The sequence below is a fragment of the Diceros bicornis genome, chromosome 3, assembly GCF_020826845.1.
Source record: "Diceros bicornis minor isolate mBicDic1 chromosome 3, mDicBic1.mat.cur, whole genome shotgun sequence".
NCBI lineage: Eukaryota > Metazoa > Chordata > Mammalia > Perissodactyla > Rhinocerotidae > Diceros > Diceros bicornis.
The window spans coordinates 52,499,822-52,521,858 of NC_080742.1; the positions used below are offsets into that span (position 1 = coordinate 52,499,822).

A 22,037-nucleotide genomic window follows, 5' to 3' on the forward strand; every position below is an offset into this window, starting at 1 on the left:
TTTTTCAGTGTTTTAAAATTGCTGTTACCAACTCTAAATGTAATAGTTTTTTTCACACTTGCTACTAATGGACTAAAAGGCAAATTCCCTTGCATTTTGAGGGATTGAAATCTGCAGTCCAGAAATCCTATCAAGTTCTAGCTAGGTGACCAGAAAATAAAACAAAGAGAAACAACCTGTGACTTGGACACTTTGTGGTTTATTGACTCTTCTAATTAGATTTGTTTATTATTTTTACCATATGCTCTGACATAATTTTCAAATGTTTATCTTCTGTGTTTCTTCCCCTGTGGTCTGCTCTGCTGTGCATTCATGTTAAGATAAACCCATCCTAAAGGAGCCTGTATTCTCTTTCTTTCCAGATTGAGAAACTTTTACATTTATTTTTTTTTATATGCCTGACATGCTTCTCCCAGAGTGGCCTAAGAACTACTGCTCAGTTTTCCTTCCTCAAAAAGTGTTTGAAACATAGTTCTATGTTCCTGATTTTTATACTCAGATGGGGTTGCATCTTACCCCAGTTCCTCGGTGAGCTCATCATAGGGTACGTGTGACATCTCACAGCACAGTGGCCCACTCTCTTGAGAAGAGTTGCCCAGACTTATGCAATAAAGGAAAGCGAAGTATAAGTTACCATTGTAGTCAATCAATAAGAAACAGCCTGAGCTATTGTGATTTAGTTGGAGAAAACACAGCAAGGACCAAACCACTCAACATATTTCTTTACTTATACATATTTTTCTTATGTGGTGAAAGATCTCGTTTCCCCCATTTTATTTTTCTTCTCATGAAAGACAGCTAGAAACAGAGCTTTCCCTCTTTACCTTACTGTGTCTGTCTTTTGTCAACTTCACTTCTTTTAAGAATTGTACAGTTATAGACTCAGTGTTGGAAGGAAGGAGGTGGAATTTCAGAAAGTATGAGAGTATTTTATATTTCCAGCCAGGAGAGGAGTGAGTAGTGGTTAAGAGCTTAAACTTGAGGTTCAAATCCTGACTCTGCCATTTACTAGTTTCTTAATTTGTAAGATGAGGATAATAATTTGCTCCAAAACAAACATTCAGTTAACTGCTGTTAACAAACTGTTAACTGCTGTTCCCAGTGCCACTTGAATCAGATATCTATAATTGTGATGTTAGCAGTTTTGTGTGTCAGCCGTCACAAATAAATGGTACACTCAGCCCTTCTGTTGACTACCTGGTCCAGGTAGATCCTGTTCACTTAGGGAGACTTTTTTGAAGGAACATGTAGCTTGGGGCTGGCCCCATGGCATAGAAGTTGAGTGTATGCACTCCGCTGGTGGCGGCCAGGGTTCAGATCCTGGGCACACACCGACACACCGCTTGTCAGGCCATGCTGTGGTGGCGTCCCATATAAAGTGGAGGAAGATGGGCACAGATGTTAGCTCGGGGCCAGTCTTCCTCAGCAAAAAAGAAGAGGATTGGCATGGGTGTTAGCTCAGGGCTGATCTTCCTCACACACACAAAAAAAGAAAGATGTAGCTTTAGTTAGTATTTCTTTCAAAATCAGCGTATAGACAGGGACAAAGAATGCAAGGTACGATTTGTACTAAGTGTATCTATTGGGGGATAAACTTCAGACAGGCTCACTTTTGGGAGATGGCAGAAGCATTGGGGGATCTGAAATGAGGGACAGAACATTGTAGAGTCAAGATCACTGTCCCTAATAGGATGTGTGTCCTTGGGTATTAATGAACGGCAACATTTAACGAACACTAATGTGCTAGGCACTGTGCTAAGTGTTTTACAGGGATTATCTCATTTAATACACGTACAACCCTTTGAGATTGTTACCATTATCTCCATTTTAGAGAGGAGGGAACAGAAATAACTTGTGTGAAGTCATATAGCTAGTGAGTGATCTTTTCTGGCAGTCTGACCTTACTTCCCATGCTCTCAATCACTACAATATACTGTGCTCGCAAAAACTACCTTTTATAGAGCGCTCAGTATGGGTCAGGCACTCTGCTAAGTGCTGCTTTTATGTTCGTCATCTAATTTAATCTAACAATTCTGAGAGAAAAAACGGAGCCTCACACAGGTGAGGTAAATCACTTACAGATTCCTTAAGCTTCTCATCTGTAAAGGATAGTGTTTTTCAAACGTTATTGTTCATGACTACAGAAAGAAAAAATTTCTGTGATTCAACCTAGCAAAGTTGCATGCAAATACGCCTGAAACAAATTTTCATGAGGCACTGCAGTAGTACCCCCTTACCTGTGGTTTCGCTTACTGTGGTTTCAATTACCTGTGGTCAGCTGAGGTCTGAAAATATTAAATGGAAAATTCCAGAAATAAATAATTCATAAATTTTAAATTGCACACTGTCCAGCTCTGTCCTCCCTGGGGTGTGAATCATCCCTTTGTCCATCGTATCCACGCTGTGTACGCTACCTGCTTGTTAGTCATTTAGTAGTCCTTTTAGTTATTAGATCGACTGTTGCAGTATCAACAATGCTTGTGTTCACATAACCCTTACTTTACTTAATAATGGCACCAAAGCACAAAGTAGTGATGCTGGCAATTCAGATATGCTAAAAAGAAGCCATAAAGTGCTTCCTTTAAGTGACAAGGCAAAAGTTCTTGACTTAATAAAGAAAGAAAGAAACCAAAATCGTGTGCTAAGGTTGCTAAGATATATGGTAACTTTTATTACAGTATATTGTTATAATTGTTCTATTATTAGTTATTGTTAATCTCTTACTGTACCTAATTTATAAATTAAACTTTATCATAGGTATGTATGTATAGGAAAAAGCGTAATATATATAGGGTTCAGTACTATCTGTGGTTTCAAGCATCTATTGGGGGTCTTGGAACATATCCCCTGTGGATAAGGGGGGACTACCCACTGTACTTAGCCTTCATGCACTCTGATACTTTCTAATTCTATACAATTAAAAAATAAACGTGATTGTGAACCACTAAATTGATAATTAGCACTTCCTGCTGGGTTGTGACCTTCAGTTTGAAAATGCTCCTTTAGAAACTAAAGATTACTAAGATTCTTCCAGCTTTGATATTCTGTAATCTCTAATCCTAGATCAATCAGAATTACAGAACATATGTATAATCTAACCCTGTGGATGATGCATAATTTCTTATAATATTACTGGCGAATGGATATCTAGTACCTGTTTTAAATATCTCTAATATTCAGTATTTAACACAGTACAGTCCATCTGGAAAATAATAAGACTGAGATATGTAATGTATATATTCGTGTTGTAAGTTGAAGATGTTTTAGAGATAGGTGGGACGTAGGTGGTCTATTTGTATATATAAACATCTTGATAATAAAGGCCTTTTACAAAATTTACCAATTGCTACAGGCAAGACTTACTAAAGATGAGAGATAAGATGAGAGATGAAGTTTAGTTAGTGGATTTAAGGGGGAGGAGGAAATCTAATTCAAAGGAAACACTTAAATTTGAGACATAAAATAATAAGTTTTAAAAACTTATGTTTAGTGAAATCAAATTTTAAGCAAAGTAAGTTTTTATATTTGATCATATGTATACTAAGATTTTCCTTGAGAAATTGGATATTAGATTGCATTTTGATACATAGTAGAAACTCTACTGTTCAGTTTATATAGATTTTTATAGCATTAAGTTATAGCTTAATAAAAATCATAATAAAAATTTGACTTGCTTGTTAAAATACTCATGGTTTGTAAACATGTTAACTCATGTTTTCACTTTAGGATGCAGTAAAAAACAATATGTTATATCACTCTAATATTAAACTACTTAGAATCTTCATGTTTTTGTTATTTTTTTTAGGTTGGATGGAGTACTGCTCGTGATTATTATACATTTTTATGGTCCCCTATGCCTGAACATTATGTAGAAGGATTAACAGTCAATTGTGTATTAGTATTTCAAGGTAAGAACTGAAAACTGTAGAACTTGGTGAAATTAGATGTTTTATTGCCATTAAAAATGTTGTATCCCATAGTAATGATCTACTTAGGCATGTCCAGCATACTAAAGTTCAATTAATTAGTATCTTAGTTTTTAACAAAAGTCATAAGAATATAAATAGCTAGTGGAGGTCACATATTTTATGTAGACATTGAAAAGGTTTTTTGTTTATCTTAACTTTCATGGAAGAGAGTGGGTTTCTTTCCACATCTTTTCTTTTCATGATTTTTTTTTCAAATGAGAAAATGATGCTATTACTGGTATTAGAGTAATATAACAAATTAGAGGTGAGAAAACTATCCTATATCAAAACTACAGAGATGAGTTAAGAGTATCTATAGAGTAGTTATATTAATTCTGTAGGGAAAGTTGCCTATAAGTGGATATAAATGAGTAATATAAAATTTATTCTTAAGTTACCTTGGCATTATATACAGACTTTTAAAAATACTCTTATTTATTTTTTATTTTTATTTTTTTGCTAAGGAAGATTCGCCCTGAGCTGATATCCGTTGCTGATCTTCCTCTTTTTGCTTGAGGAAGATTTGCCCTGAGCTAACATCTGTGCCAGTCTTCCTCCATTTTGTATGTGGGTCGCTGCCACAGTGTGGCTGCTGACAAGTGGTGTAGGTCAGCGCCTGGGAACTGAACCCGGCTGGCTTAAGTGGAACGCGCCGAACTTAACCCCCAGGCCACGGGGCTGGCCCCCAAAATACTCTTATTTAGAAATCTAGCACAGAATTTCCTGCAGAGTGATTTTTGCATTATAATTGTACTGACTTTGAGTTGTATTAAAGAACATTCTTCGTCTTGTTTATGCCGTGGATTCTTTTTGGTCTGGTGAAGCTAATGGACTCTGTCTCAGTATAATATTTTAATAGACATGCATAGAATTGCAAAGGAAACCTATAAGATTATATTGTATGGATGTAACACAGTTTGTTCACCCATTCGTCTATTAAAGATTATCTTGGTTGCTTCCAAGTTTGGCAGTTGTGAGTAAAGCTGCTATAAACTTTCATGCGCAAGTTTCTGTGTGGATGTAGGTTTTCGGCTCATTTGGGTAAATACCAAGGAGTGCAATTGCTGGATCATATGGTAAGAGTATGTTTAGTTTTGTAAGAAACCATCAAGCTGTTTTCCGAAGTGGCAGTACCATTTTGCCTTCCCACCAGCAGTGAATGAGAGTTCTTATTGCTCTATGTCTTTGTTAGCATTTGGTGTTGTCAGTGTTTTGGATTTTGGTAGTTTATGTTTTTTAAAAAAACTTTTTACTCTGAGGTTTGTATATGTTTGGTGTGAACATCAGTTGGCAATGTGACCACATGGAGCTTGCATATATAAAAAAATTTCCTTATGTACTATGTCAAGAAACAAATATTCAAAGGATAAAATTTGTGTTGTAAAGTAGGCAAAGGTTTAGGTCTTCACAGATGTTTTATGGATTAAGAAATGTTACAAATTATATATGTAGTTTATCTTTTAATTCATAGCCTTTTCTTTAGATAATCAAGTGTGTATTTAAGATTTTGTTATTAAGATTTATTAAGATTCTTACAAGTTGTGGGTTTATTTCCAGTCATTTTTAATGTGATTAGTTTTCTTAAATAAGTTAACTTACTGAATTTATTATAGTAACTAATGAATTTATGTATTAGTGACTTAGCAAAAAGTTTAAAATCGGTAAAAGTAGAAAAGCATCTAGTTTATTTCTATTTATACTTTAAAAGCATTTTCATGGGAGCTAAGCATAAACACAGTAAGTTTTACAAGTTTTTGAAGATTGATCATGTTAGTTTTTACTTTGAAATTCAGAAATAAAACTTCTGCCTGCCTAAGACTTGTTTGTTTGTTATGTAAAGAAGTCAAGATAGAGTCATGAAAAACTTAGTCATAGAATATTAATGTTAGGAGGGATTTTAAAGCATAATCCAAATTACTTTGCTTATTTTGTGGATGAGTCATGAGGATCCTGAAATGCAAAACTCAGAACAATTAACAAAAATATATAATTGTTTTCCTAAATTGGACTCTTATTTGTTTATTGTAATTTGACTGATTGCTAATGTCACAGGCCATAAAATTAGACTCAGAGTTTGGTTTTGGCTTTTTCCTATTTTTAATGTTATTAATCTGATGAGAGCTTTTTCTAGACAGCTTTAAATTGCAACTCTGAATAACTACATCTTGTATCTCAAATGGTATTTGAACCATAGTTTTTAGTGGATTATTTTTGTGAGATTTTTTAAAATCACATCTTGAATATCTAGTTTGTAGAATTTCTAATGTCATGATACCAGAGCTGATTAGTCAGACTATGTTTTGTTTTCTGTTTAAACTTTTTAAATAAGTCTAGTGGCCATTTGCAAAGTTACTCAGCAGTGGGTTAATAAACTTAGTAGTAGATACAGGAGGGTGGGGTTTTTAAAAACTTTTAAAAATATACTGCCAGATTTACCTCTATATTACTTTTTTTTAAACTTTATATTTTGAAATAGTTTGACATGTAAAGTTGCAAAAATAGTACACAGAATTTTCATATATCCTTCACCCAGCTTCCCTAACATCTTGCATAACCATAATACATTTTTAAAAACCAGGAGTTTAACATCGGTACAATACTGTTGACTAAAGTACAGACCTTATATTTCACTAGTCTTTCCAGTAGTGTTCTTTTTTCTCTTCCTAGATCCAATCCAAAATCCCATATTGCATTTAGTTGTCATATCTTCTTAGTCTCTTCCAGTCTGTGATAGTTCCTCATTCTGTCCTTTTCTTTCATGACCTTTACATTTTTGAAGACTACTGTTCAGTCTCTTTTCTTTCTTTCTTTCTTTTCTTTTTGGTAGTATGTTCCTCATTTTGGGCTTGTCTGATGTTTTCTCATGATTAGATTGAGGTTATACGTTTTCAGGAAGAATACCATAGAAGTGACATTGTATTACATGTTCAGTGCATTGTATTAAGGAGTACTTGATGTCCATGTATCTTTATTACTGGTGGTATTAATCTTGATCACTTGGTTAAGGTGGTGTCTGCTGGATTTCTCCACTGTAAAATCAGTATTTTTCCCTTTGTAATTAATGAATATTATGGGGGAGCTACTTTGAGATTTCTCCTCAGACTTTCACCCACTAATTTTAGTATCTATCAGTGGATCTTGCCTACAACAGTTGTTGCTGTGTTTGCCTAATGATGCTTTTCTATTCTCATTCCATGTACTTTTATTTGTTGGAATTATTATGTTAGGAATAGTTGTCCTCTTTTCCATGGACTCATGGATATTTATTTTCTTCTGTGGAATAAAGTCTAATACTATCATTTCTTTATTCTTCAAATTGTTCTAGCTTTCTTTGGCCATTGGGAGCTCCATCAGGTGAGCTCCTGTGTTTTTTGACATCTCCCCTCCACTCTTCCAATTCTTTTTTGAGGACTTTTTTCTTACTTTCAAGCACCACAAGATGTTCCAGGCTTATCTTGTTTTTTCTCTGCCCCTCCCTCCTGTTTCTAAGGAGAAAGGCCAGCTATTTTTTAAAGAGTGAAATCAAGTGAAGTAGATATCATAATAATGAGGCTTAAAATTTCAAGATATGAAAGAATAGTAACAGGCATAGTTATTACAGATTTCTGGGTAGATATTAATATCTAAGATAAGGTGAATATATTCATCTTTGTATGTTCGTTTAGCAATCATTGAATGCTTACTTTTTACAAATCATTCTAGGGGATTCCGGAATTTTTATATGTATTATATATCTGCCCTCAGTATTTCTGAGGTCTTGATATACGATATAAAGCATGCATATAATGAATAGTAATGCAAAGTATGCTGTGGAGTTTTTTTTTGTTTGTTTTAATGTAAAAAATACCATGGGAGCTTTGGAGAGAGCAGGTGAAGATTAATTTTGAGCTAAGATAATCCAGCAAAATTTAAAAGAGAGGGTAGCAATTGAGTTGAAGAAAGAAGGAACAAATACTGAACACACATTATTTATTTGTCAGATAGTGGGCTAGATGGTATAAATATGTTATCTATAAATACTTTGGAACTCTGAGATAGATGGTTTCATATCTCTTTTACAGATAAGAAACTGGGGCTCAGGGAGTTTAAGTAAATAATAGTGATAGAGCTGGAATTCCGGAATAAATCTGTGCGGTTCCAAAACTTATTTTTGTTCTACTGTACTAGTGGACCTCATCTTCTTTTCTGCCTTTACACAATTCACGTGTGCAGCATATTCGTTTTGTTAATATCTCCCTTTTACATGTAATGAATGTCAAATTTGTGGGAAGATTTTTTTAAATGATATATTCCCACCTTCAATCCTCCTAGATTATTATGTTTGTTCTTCCCTTGCTCCTTCTCCAGCCTCTTTCTCATTGAAAACTACATACTTGACTTTCTCAGACAAGTTGGTTTTGCCCTAGTAAAGATAGGGGGAAAGGGTATTCTGGGAGTATAAGCTTAGACCTAAGATAAGAAAAATATCGGCATGTTTAGGGAAGAAGGGAGAGTCTAATTTTGGTAGATAATTTGTGAAAGATAGGAGGAAAGATGTATGCTAGGTGCCTAGAACAGGGTCAAGAATGAGAGGAGATGGCAAGTATTGTTAAATTAAATTGAAATAACATTAATTTTATAATCGGAAGTTGAATAATTTTTTGTTTGTTAACTTCCTCTTAGGATATTACCTTCCAAATGATGATGGAGAATTTTATCAGTTCTGTTATGTCACCCATAAGGGTGAAATTCGTGGAGCAAGTACACCTTTCCAGTTTCGAGCTTCTTCTCCAGTTGAAGAGTTGCTTACCATGGAAGATGAAGGAAATTCAGATATGTTGGTGGTGACCACAAAAGCTGGCCTTCTTGAGGTTGGTACCAACAGTGAACTAGTGATTCATAGTTAATTGTAAGAACAGAGCTCATGTTGGTTGGCATTTTAAGAATTTTCAGATTATGCAAGAGTATAACCTGAAAATCAAATGCTTTTTAACTAAAATAATAAACTTAGTGTGTCGGTTTTGAAATACTTAAAAAATCTTTCTTTCACAGTTATGCTGTTGGTTTCACTGTGGCAGGGACTGTCCCTAGGGCCTATCAGTATTTTGTACACAGTAGATGTGCAGTAAATAACTATAGAGAGAATTTAGACCTAAAGCTTTCCTAATGTTCATTTATCCTAACCTTTCTTCTTTAGTGGTGGCCTAATCTGTTGCTTGTAGAATAGTATAGATTTGGAGGGTGAAGCTAGTGGGAAAGTGATATAAAGCAATAAATCTAACTGTAATTGGATGTGAACTTTATTTCACTATACCATGCTCTATCCCAAATGTGGCAGTAAATCAGGGAAGCATCCCAGTCTCTTAGTTTAGGTTGAGAATTTTTAGAATGATTTCTTTTCCTGTTATCTGACCAAATGAATAAGCCTCGATTAACCATAATTTAAAAAAGAAAAGTGAAAAGTGTCTTACCACTTTTTTTTATTGAATATTTTGAAGTCATTGCATTGGCTCCAATAGAAATTTACTGGGTAGATGGTCTAATAATGCTTTATATCTTAATTTTTAGTAGTTATTGAAGGAGAAAATAGAACAACATTCTTATTTCAAGATATTTCTCAGTATCTCTACCCTAAACCTAAAAAATTAGAATGTTACATTTGAGTTTCTGTGAAAAACAGCTTCTTTAATTGGTTCAGTATACATTTTTGATTAATTTACATTCATATTAGTCTATGGCAAGGCATTGATTTTTCTTTATAGTCAGGTGGATATTTTTTATATGTAAATATTTTATGCCTTTTATTTCATTTTATTTATCTTCAAAAACTGAGATTAGAGAAAAAAGGCAAGAGGTTATACATATAATAGTTTTATTAGACAGTCAAAAGAAGACGGTTAGAAGGAACCAATCATTTTTTATTGTGAATTCTTCCATATCTGCCCTTCCCCCTCCAGAAATTCCTCTCTTATCTTAATAAAGAAATGTAACTTTTATAGGGTGACTAAAACATTTTGTGGTGACAACCCTCTGATGATCAAGGTTTTTAGCCTGGTATTTGAATGCTAGTCAAAGATGCTGAAACAAGCCCAGTTCTTAAGAAGAATGCAGTTAGCATTTATATTGCAGCATTTTGAATACTTGTTAGACCACCCTGATTTCAGGGCCTCCAATAGAAAAACAACGGGCATTTTGGCATCAACATCTCTCTCTTTTGTGCTCCTTCTCTAAGTAAATTGGGACATTGCACAATTTATTTCACTTCTTCCTACTCATAAAAAATACTTTGTAAAGAAAATTTAAATTGCTGTCTCTTAGGTAGATATTTCTGAGATAAAATATTTTTATATTCTGACCAGTTTTTTGACAAGTCTTTTAAATTTCCTCATTCATCAAAATCTTTAATGATTTTATCTAAAACTGCACAAAGTTAGTACAAATGTGAGATATCTGGGGGCACTGTTGACATTAAAAGTGATTAATGAGACGTAATCCTTCAATGTATGAGCCTTGATTGGATCCTTGATTTTTAAAAAAAGAGATATTTTGGGATAGTGGGGGATATTTAACTACAGACTGTGGATTGGATGTTATGAAATTATTAGTAATTTTCTTAGCTATGGTAATGGTAGTGGTTGAATAGGAGACTGTCCTTATTAGGAGGTACTTGCTCTGAGTTCTCAGGGGTGAAATGTCTGCAATTTTGCTTCAAATATTTAGCAAAAAAAAAAATTACATAAATAAACTTAAGTATGTAATGGCAGATAAAGTAAACATGGCAAAATATTAATAATTAGTGAATTTAGGTGATGGATGTATAGGTGTTCATTGTACAATTTTAACTATTTTGTTTGCTTGAAAGATTTCAAAATTCTAAATTGGGGAAAGGAATTAGACTTGTATACATTTTTATTTAATTTGAATTCCTTTTAAAAATTCTACTTAAGATTCAGTAAACTTTTCAGCAAGTATGTGCCAATTAAATGAGTCACTGGGAAAAAGTGATTCTTTTATAATGTTTCTAATTGCACTATGTCAAGATGTGTTTTCATTTTTAAGCTACCAGAAAGCTTAGAGCCAAAAATGATTTTTTAAAAGATAGATAAGGTATAAAATAAGTTTAATGAATAAATAAACTTTTCTCTTTTGAGGGTATTTAGTCCTGTCATTTTCATTTGGTCTGATGCAAGAGGTAGCAGCATTTTAAAAGTTTTCAATTCTTTAACTTTCATCAGAGTTTAATCAGTTTGATTCCATGACTTTGGAAAACTGACTTGGGTGTACAGGGGGAAAACGTTTTAGCTAAATGTATGATGCTTCCTCTGTGAAGTCTTCCCTCTGAGTCTCTTTCTTTCCCTGTTAGAATCAAAGACTTCTTGTTGTAAGAGAAATATTAACCATTTTATTTACTACCATTTTAGGTCCCTTAATTTAGCAATTTTTTAGAATATTGGAGTTTAGATTTTCCTGAACTGAGTAACTATTAGTGTCCCCACAAGAATGAATTATATTGTTAATGTATTGTTACAGTCTGTGTTTTGTCCTAAAATTTGTATTTACTTATAAAGTTTTAGTTTAGCGAAATAGCAGCCATTATATATGTAGAAACTGTTATTCCTTAGTGCCTTATTTAAAGAACTAAAACTTTTAAAAGTAATCCCATAGATGAAGGCCTTATATAATACATAAGGAAGTTCTTAATAGATTCAAAGATTTCCCAGAGATTTGCATTCAAGAAGAGGTACACATTTTCTTCCTGATCATTATTCAAGAAAAGCCCAGAATTCAGTCACTTATGAAACCTAATATGCCTTATTTTTAGTACTGATTTGAAAAGTGATTAGCAGGCAGCTTCATAATAAAATTAATTTTATACTTTCTTTTAAATGTTTTCTTCTTTGCCCAACCGAAAGATGGTTTAAATTTATGATTCATGAATTTTTCTAATTGAAGGCTAAAAGAGGCTGATTGATATGAAGTAGATAGTTTGTAAAAGTTCTTTCTGTGAATTGATTCACTGTTTTTTTGAAATGGAAACCTGAATTTGTAACGTATTTTAGGATTATAAAAAAACTATGAATTTTTTGTTTACAGTTGAAAATTGAGAAAATCATGAAAGAAAAAGAAGAACTGTTAAAGTTAATTGCCGTTCTGGAAAAAGAAACAACACAACTTCGAGAACAAGTTGAAAGAATGGAAAGAGAACTTAACCATGAGAAAGAAAGATGTGAACAACTGCAAGCAGAGCAAAAGGTTAGTTGTGTCTTAATGTAACTAATTGGGGATGATAATGTATTTCCTGAAACCCACTTTTTTCAAGAACTGAGCCAATTCAAGTGAGTGAAAAACGTGTTGAAAAAAATATAAATTTAGATATTTATACAAGAATAGGTCAGTTCCTATCAACTTTCTGCTACAGCTTCTTTTATGTTGTAAATGGTTAAAATACTTTTAGATTTTTGGTACCAGGCTTGATGAGGTAGTCCCTGACAACTGTTTCTAGATGCCTTATATCTAGTAGATGTAAATTGTAAATTGTAGAATATTTGATTGATTTTGGGGGGAGGAGTTGGAGGTACAATTAGGAATAATAAGCACTGAATAAAGAGAAAATAAAGTAGCTAAAATTACTTATTGAAAAAGCAGAATTCAGTGAAATAAGATACAGTATTAGACAAAATTTTGAAATCCTTTTTTAAAATTTATTTTTTTTTGAGGTGACATTGGTTTATAACATATAAATTTCAGGTGTACATAATTATATTTCTATTTCTGTGTAGACTACATCATGTTGAAATCTTTGATGTGAGAAATGCTGTAAATTATTCTAAAAAATACCCAATTGGCACAATTATGAGTTAAGAAAAAGAGAAGTATAAAATAGTGTGGCCTCACTAGAGATACAAGTAGATTTAAGTTAGTAGGCAAAAACAGTGGAGGAAAAAAAGCAATCACCTAGTCATTGATTTGTTTTAAAATATTCACAAGAAAAGTAGTTTGTTAGTTTCAACAAACTTACAGAGATTATGAGTATACATATCACAACTTTACTTATAACTAGTTGGACATGCTTATATGTTACAGGATTGACCTATTATTCTCTAAGGATGAGATGGATCTGTTCCATTATTTTTTTGTTCAACATGGCCTAGAGTAGTTGCTTAATAGTTGTTAGTTGAACTGTTAGTGCAGTGATTTTCAGCAATTTTTATATTGCAGTGGAGTGGTTGTATATTGCACACCTGAGCAGAGATGATACACAAAGATGGCTTAAATTCTGAAAAGATTTCTATTGCATTGTTCTATTTGAGGATTACTCTTTTGAGTTAGAGGATAAAGTAATATCTAGCAGTGTGTACAATTGTAAATCTTTTTATAAACATCTATAAAGTCTTCTGTCTTTATTACCATTAGCCTTTTTTTTTGGTAAGAAAGATCAGCCCTGAGCTAACATCCATGCCAATCCTCCTCTTTTTGCTGAGGAAGACTGGCCCTGAGCTAACATCCGTGCTGATCTTCCTCCATTTTATGTGAGATGCCGCCACAGCGTGGCCTGACAAGCGGTGTGTCGGTGTGTGCCTGGGATCTGAACCTGGGCCGCCAGCAGCGGAACGTGCGCACTTAACCGCTACGCCACGGGGCGGCCCCACCATTATACTTTTTAGTTTAAAATATACAGTTATTCCCCCAATTTTACTCTTGGGGAATGCTTGGAATCCTGTAGTAGCAGTATCCTGCAGTAGGAGCAGGATATTCTTTTTGGTTAAGGAACTACATTTTTTATTTGAACTTTTTAAGTAAGTATACCAAATATTAAAATATGATACAATCTTATCATATGTGCCTACCTTGATTATTAGGACATTTAGCTAAAATTTTTAGTCAATTGTTATAACTCCCTTGCTATTTTGTATAGTTATTACTCTTTTTTCCCTCTATTCTTTACACATTTCTCTCATTCTTTGTACCTGGATCTGGCAGTTTTTCAAAATGGAGTGCCAATCTTTTTTCTTTCACTTTATTGCAAGCCAGACAGGTGGAGGTGAGATACAAGATGATTCATGAAAACAGCCCGTTACAGCATGTACTTAGCCTGTGAGATCAAGAATACCCCTAAATGTGGCCTTTGAGGTTTTGACTCTAATCATCTTGAAATCCAAGGGAAGAGTGGATGATTGGGAGAATAGGAGTTATGGAATGATAGGCCTTCAGTTGTGTGAAATTACTCATGTGCATCAGGTTATGCCTCTGGTCTCGTTGAGTATTAGCTGAGATTTAAAACAGTTTCAGGTTCTCTCTGCTGTCCAGGTGACAAGGGGTTAAGCACTACAGATAAAACTAAAGCTTATTCTGACAGTCTTTATGCTGAGAAAGTGGTAGATTGAGGGGATTAATGAAGCAAAATTTGTAGGAGATTGTGGCTGTGGTACCCAGAAAAGGTCTTTAGCAGAAGTTTTTATGGCAAATCATAAATCTTGATGTTAGCCACTAATCTTGGAGAGGACTTCTTCTCTGCTGCCATTCTTGCATTGGGATATACTCTCTGGGAAGATGAAGTATGTGGAAGTGATTTTTTTAATGATACTCTATACTATAGAAAAAAAGGACCTAGAATGGTGTTTGTTAGATAGTAAATTCTCACTGAATGTAAGTTGCTATTATTGTTTTACTAGTTTTCATAATGATGAACGAGAGAATCATCAAGGGAGAACTAAAATATGAATAGTATCATAAGAGGAATGGAAATTCATAGCATTTCTCCCAGATTCTAAAAGTAATACTTGTGTAATGTAAAAAAAAATTCTTAGTTGTGTGTTGGCAGTTGCCTATTTCTGGGGATAAAATGATGTACTTGTCAGGAGACAGTTTTTCTTTGTTACTAGTCACAGGGCTTCTAGTTTTTTATGAATTTGCTTTTTACTTCCAAAATTCAGTCTCCATGTTAATCAGGCAGGCCTGCTGGGTAGCTAGAACAGCTCAGGAACTTTCAAACTTGTCTTAGTTGGGTGGCTTATAAAATCCATGATGTTTCTTGGTATTTGTTTTAAATCCATTTCATGGTGTGAATTCTAAAAAAAAAAAAAAAAAAAAAATCTTAATATAGTAGTTCTAAAGTTCTACTCTTTGAGTAGTTTATATGCTCTACTGAGTATATAAACTGCTGAATATCTGAAGCACTATTATGATGTATCACCTGCAGTTTCAATTAAAATTTTATAATGGACAGTATACTAGGAACGATTGGTAGAGATTTTCAGTTTCTTCATGATAGAAGAAATTTATTGCATTTTCAGTGTTTTGTAAAATAATATGATTAGCTTATTATCCATTCAATACTTGACAAATACTAAGACAATTAAATGTTTATAATAATTAAATGTTTATAAATAAAATCTTTCATCTTTTATAAACATTGACTTTTCTCATTGTAAAATGCCACCAAAGAGAACGCTCTTATTTTGTAACTTAAAAGAATTGGATATGTTAAAGTTATATTGGTTATATGATAACCAATCAAAACAGATTGGTTAAAGTGCTGCATATAATTATATTTAAGGTTATTTTGTGTGATTTGCTGCTTGAAGGAATAAAGTAGGATTATAAAGTAGATTAAAACTGAAACCAAATAATGTTTATAAATTGAGAACTATGAATTACATATTGCATTTCCCCTAGATTATTTTAATGTGATATGTATATTCTTGTACACCCTAGGTTTAAAAAATAACTCTGTTTTCATTATTAAGGATAATTTTTACATTCATTGCTAGTTCAACTTGAAATAAGTATGGAGTTTTCTCCTCTGTAAAAGGCAAATTAATTAAAATAACTCATGTAATACTTAATGTAAGCCAAGTGCTGTTCTGAGTGTTTTTACATATGTTAACTCAGTCGTATGAAGTAGGCACTGTTATCTGCATTTTATGGAGGTAGCACAGAGAGGTTACTTAACCTGCCTATGACTGAACAGTTTGTAAGTGGGAAAGCTGGCAGTCTGGCTGCAGCCACTGCTCTTAATCACACTCTATACTTCTACCTCTGAGGGCCAAAGATGAGACCTTGCCTAATTGATCTTTTTTAAAAACGGCTTTATTGAGATGTAACTAGCTTTATTGAGATGTAATTTACATACCAGAAAATTCACCACTTTAAAGCATACAATTCCATGATTTTTATTATATTTACAAAATGGTGCATCCATTACCGTAACCTAGTTTTGGAACATTTTCATCTCTCCTAAAAGAAAAGAAACCTTGTACCTATTTTTGGTCATTCTGCATTTCCCTCCCCTCCTAGTCCGCTAATCTAAATATCTGTCTGTATGGATTTGCGTATTTTGGACATTGCATACGAATGGAAATGTGTATCCTTTTGTGACTGGCTTCTTTCACTTATAATGTTTTCAGTGTTCATCCGTGTTGTAGTATGTATCAGTACTTCATTCCTTTTTTTGTCAAATAATATTCCATTGTATTGATTAGTCTTTTTTTACCCCAACTTTACCTTTATTAGACTTATGTAAAACTTAGCAGTTTGTATGTATATTCATTGTGTTCTTGTGTTTGTTTTGTTGGAGTGCTAGATACATATTTCATTGTTTGTTTTGTTTTGTTGGAGTGCTAGATACATATTTGAAAATCAGAAGATTGAAAATTGAGGCTCAGGGAACCAGTGATATTGAATCTTGTTTTTCAAATAGGACTGAAATAGGCTGTGACTCTGTTAAGTTTTTTGGTTTAGTTTATAATTTTTTGGATCCTAAACTATGAGTTTTTCCATAAAATAAATTATATTCTTAACTTGAATGTTGATAATGTTAAGATGTACTTCAAGGCATTTTTAAACTAAATTCTTTTTGAGGATACTAAAACAATATTGCTTAAACAATATAAGGAACTTGTTATGAACTGTTGTATATATTCATATTGTTTTGGTTCTTAAGTTTCACAAACTAGGTAGGGTACTTTGAGACATTACCAGGCATTTGGGAGTTATCACAGGTATAGGAGTGAAGGAACATGAAAGATCTCTCATTATGGTGGCTCTGGCTAGCGTGGACCTCTTCGACTATCTTTATATTTTTGGCTTTCTCTTCTCTAAAGCTTTATTTATCATTACATTGGATACCTGGTTTTGGAAAGAGGTAGTTTAAGACATTTAAACTGCTTAATATATGGAATTGCCCCAATTGCTTATGTATCTCTCATAGGTGAAATTCCCGAAAATCAATTTTGAAGTTATGATATTATTGAATTTCTAATTCTGTTTTACTGATTGTCGTTGAGAAAAAAAGACACAAAGCCTTAATTTAAATGTTTAGCGGGGCGATGGCTATAACTTATGTGTATATAGCAATAAATTTCTTTAGAGCCAATTACTTTCATTTTGTATCTGATGTGCTAAGTAATACTTTCAGGAAATTCATAATATTTTGTTTCTAAAATATAAGTATATTTATATATACTTTGAACGAGCTCATAATCTTTGTATAGATTAATACTGAAGAGTAAGATGAAGCATTTTTTATAGTTTGTTTCATATGACTTGTATCGCTGAGTATTTTCCATTCTGTTTCTTTTTTTGTCAGCTTTAAATTGAGGTATAATTGGCAGATAAAATTGTAAGATATTTCAAGTGTACATTGTGGTGATTTGATATATGTATACATTGTGAAAGGATTCCTCCCAGCTAGTTAATTAACACATCCATCAATTCACATATTTATCTCTCTTTTTTGTGAGAACATTTAAATTCCACTCTCTTAACAAATTTCAATTATACAATACAGTGTTATTAACTGTAGTCACCATGTTATACATTAGATCCTCAGACCTTATTCATCTTATAGCTGAAACTTTGTACCCTTTTACCAACCTCTCCTTATTTCCCCCACTCCTTAGCCCCTGGCAACCGCTTTTCTACACTCTATTTCCGTGAGTTTGACTTTTTATTTAGATTCCACATATAAGTGATACCATACAGTATTTGTCTTTTTCTGTCTGGCTTATTTCACTTAGCACAATGCCCTCAAGGACTATCCATATTGTTGCAAATGGCAGGATTTCCTTCTTTCTCATGGCTGAATAATATTGCATTGTATATATTGTACCATGTCTTCTTTATCCATTCATCCGGTGACAGACACTTAGATTGTTTCCATATCTTAATTGTTGTAAATAATGCTGCAGTGAACATGGAAGTACAGATATCTCTTCTACATCCTGTTTTCATTTCCTTTGGATTTATACCCAAAAGTGGGATTGCTGGGTCATATGGTAGTTCTATTTTTAATTTTTTGAGCAGCCTCCATATTATTTTTCATAGTGCCTGCACCAATTTGCATTCTCACCAACAGCGTTCAGGGGTTTCCTTTTTTCCACATCTTGCCACCTCTTGGTTATCTCTTGTTTTTTTGATGATGGCCATTCTAACAGGTGTGAGGTGATGTCTCATTCTGGTTTTGATTTGTATTTCCCTGATGATTAGTGATGTTGAACACCTTTTCATGTACCTGTTGGCCATTTGTATGTCATCTTTGGAAAAATGTCTATTCAGTTCTCTGCCCAGTTTTTAACTGGATTTTTTTCTTTTGCTACTGAGTTGTGTGAATTCTTTGTGTATAATTTTGGATATTAACCCCTTAATCAGTTATTTGATTTGCAAATATTTTCTCCCATTCTGGAGGTTGCTTTTTCATTTTGTTGATGGTTTCCTTTGCTGTCCAGAAGCTTTTTAGTTTGATGTAGTCCCACTTGTTTATTTTTGCTTTTGGTGTCAAATACAAAAAATCATTGCCAAGGCCAGTGTCAGGGAGCTTATTTACCCCTTTATGTTTACTTCTAGGAGTTTTATAGTTTCAAGTCTTAAATTTGTCTTTAATCCATTTCGAGTTGATTTTTGTGTATGGTATAAGGTAGTGGTTCAATTTCATTTTTTTGCATGTGGCTGTCCAGTTTTCCCAACACCATTTATTGAATTTATTCATTTATCCTTCCCTCGTATATTCTTGGCTCCTTTGTCGTAAATTAATTGACCATATACGTATGAGTTTATTTCTGGGCTCTATTCTGTTCCATTTATCTATGTGTAACTTATGTTACATATGCACGTGTAATATAGATCATTATAACAGAACACACACAAACCATTTGATTTCATTAAAATAAAAGACAACTTAATATAAATAAAATTATGCTATCCTAAATTTTTTATTCTTATTCCCTGCCTCTTTAAAAATGTACATGAAACCCCATGTTAACAGTTACTTGTCCATGGAATGTATACATGTTTAGGAAATCATTTAGGGGCCAGCCCCATGGCTTAGCGGTTAAGTGCTCACGCTCTGCTACTGGCGGCCCGAGTTCGGATCCCGGGCGCGCAGCAACGCACTGCTTGTTGGGCCATGCTGAGGTTGCGTCCCACATAGAGCAACTAGAAGGATGTGCAGCTATGAAGTACAACCATCTACTGGGGCTTTGGGGAGAAAAAGGGGGGGTGGGAAGGAGTAAGACTGGCAATAGATGTTAGCTCAGGGCCAGTCTTCCTCAGCAAAAAGAGGAGGATTGGCATGGATGTTAGCTCAGGGCTGATCTTCCCCATCAAAAAAAAAAAAAAAAGGTAATCATTTAGATACTAGATATATTTGTAGCCTTTCCTCCCTCTCCTCTACTTCAACCAAAATATTTAATCCTTTGGATCTGGTATTTTCTTATAAATAGAATTTAAGTATATTTGCTCATAGAAGATTTTTTTACAATTAGTTAGTAGAAGTAGCCCTCATTACATTTTATTGTATTTAAACTTTGCTCTCTTGGAATATGAACAATAGTTATTCTTCATGGAAATTTTCTTAGTGAATTTCTTGCTTTTGTTGTTGTTTGAATAAAAGTATAAAGTTTTCTCAAGATAAATTTGAAGTTTATTGCTGAAGAGGTTATATGAATATTTGACCTTTAAAGATGTTTAAATTCAGAAATGTAAAATAAATTGAAATAAATATGCTGAAGTAATGATTTCTATCAGGTTAGTTTATGAAAACAAAAAGCCAAACTGCAACTTAGATTGTTTTTATGGGGGCAATGCTAATGAAACAGTAATTGCCTAATTATTATGGTTATTATTTATTTATTTTTCCTTTTAGCCCATTATTTTAATGCCATGAATACAGTTATTGTGCATTGTTGTCCGTTATATTTTTGTCTGGTGTATTTCTAGGAATCAGATAAGATGCATTTATATTCTGTGTAGCTGTCTACATAGCTCAGTATTTTAGTTGATTTCAAGAAGCAGAGTATTTGAGAAAAGCCAGATTAAGTCAGATGAGTAAGATTTATTTTAAAATCTACTAGCAGTTTCCATAAATAACATAATCTTTTTGTGAATAATTTGCTATTTAGAGTATTCAGGTACTAATTTACTAAATTTTACCACTGTGTGCATTTGAATCCAGAATACCATACTTTTTTCTAGATAGTTGTCAGTGATGTTGTATCTGGTTTCTTCAGATGTATTCATTGGTAATCAGTTAATTTTGTCTTTTTTTTTTTTTTTTTAACATGGGAATAAATGTGTTCAGTTACTTTAGATAATTCTTAGTGCATGTTTAGCCACATAAGTAAGTGATTTACAGTTTTTTTATCTGGTTATTCATATTTGACAGTTATGTGGGAGAATTGGTAATAGTGGCTCATGGTAGCAGTGATTCTTCAACCTAGGAGGAGGGGGAGAAATCTTTTTCATGAATCTGAAATGCCCAAATCTCTTAATCTCCTTCTGCCCCCGTTTTTCTAATTGTTCTTAATCTTGGTGCACAACGTAGCAGACTTGCTTATCTAAGTTTTTCTCTGTTTTAATATTAGAATTATGATGCTCTTTTGGCATGATTTGCAAATGAATATTTATCCCAAATTTCAAGCGTTTTTCAAAGATTGTATTGTAGATTTTACTCTTCTAAGAAAAGTTATTTTTTTAAAGAAAGCATGATTCTTAGTTGTTTGTATGTATGCTAAGGGCATTGATGCCATTTTCATGCTAAGGAAGATTTAGGCACGATGAAGATGCTTACGCTTCGCTCAGACATGAGAACTAGAGGCCTGAAGAAGAATCCCTACTTTAGCGTTTTCGTGCCTTTTGAAAATAGGCTTGGATACTGAGAAGCTGTCATGTGCCTTTACAGGTATCAGAAAAAGATTCTAAGACTCTCAAGTTATAGTTAGGATTAATTTGTGACTTACTGTAGAGTTAACTGACTCATAGATAAAGCAATTAGTTCATATTTTACATTTAGTTGCTTATGAATCTTGTCTAGTTCTTGCCCCATACATTTTTTAGAAGGTTATTTACCCATTACAGAAGTTCATTAATTGTAGAATCAGAACCTAGTTTTTGCCTCTGGGCCATCTAGTCTTTGTCCTAAGGAGAAATACCTGGATTCAATCTGTAGCCTATTCCAAGTGCCAAGAGAACATTAGGTAAAACTAAAAATAAAAAATGTAAAAACTATTTAGAAACCTCTCTGGCTATCTTTATAAATCTGTCAGATTTTACAAGAATCATTAAATATTGACAATGGTTATAGCAGAGGGAATAAGTATTATTTGCTCTCTCTGATGTCGTGGTATTGGAATCAGAAAAGCATTTAGTTTTGTATAACAATAGTTGGTTAATATTGCACATTAACTAAGGCAAACATTTGCTTTGAGCAAACATAAAACCAAGAAGAGTGTATGTGACCACCATTGTGATAAGCTTTTTAATGAAATGTAGATGGAATATAAAACACTTTTCAAATTCTAGCAAGATATTTAAAATGATACTCCACCTATAAGTAAAATATCTGGCTGCATTACTTTATGAAAATCAAAGTGACTTATAAATACCGTATAACATTTGATACATTTAAATTGGCAAAATGGTTATTTTCTTTAGTTTTTGTTGGATAGGTGGGTAGTACTTTTATTAGTGGGAAATTTGAAAATTATTTTTTAACAAAAACAATTTGTCTTAATTTATCAATTCTTTTGATGTATAGTTTTCCATAATGCAATACTTCCATATGCATTGTTACATTTGATTCTCATAATTTTTATA

General features: G+C 33.2%; 1 protein-coding gene across 5 annotated transcripts in view; it reads left to right on the forward strand.

The window, feature by feature from the left end:
• TAX1BP1 (Tax1 binding protein 1) overlaps nucleotides 1-22,037 on the forward strand; it is a 75,948-nt gene that overhangs the window by 12,282 nt on the left and 41,629 nt on the right. For all 5 annotated transcript variants that reach the window (XM_058527546.1, XM_058527525.1, XM_058527533.1 and 2 more), the window contains exons 3-5: nucleotides 3,806-3,908; nucleotides 8,631-8,818; nucleotides 12,042-12,200. In XM_058527546.1, coding sequence (XP_058383529.1) covers nucleotides 3,806-3,908; nucleotides 8,631-8,818; nucleotides 12,042-12,200 — 450 coding nt within the window. The remainder of the gene's footprint in view (nucleotides 1-3,805; nucleotides 3,909-8,630; nucleotides 8,819-12,041; nucleotides 12,201-22,037) is intronic.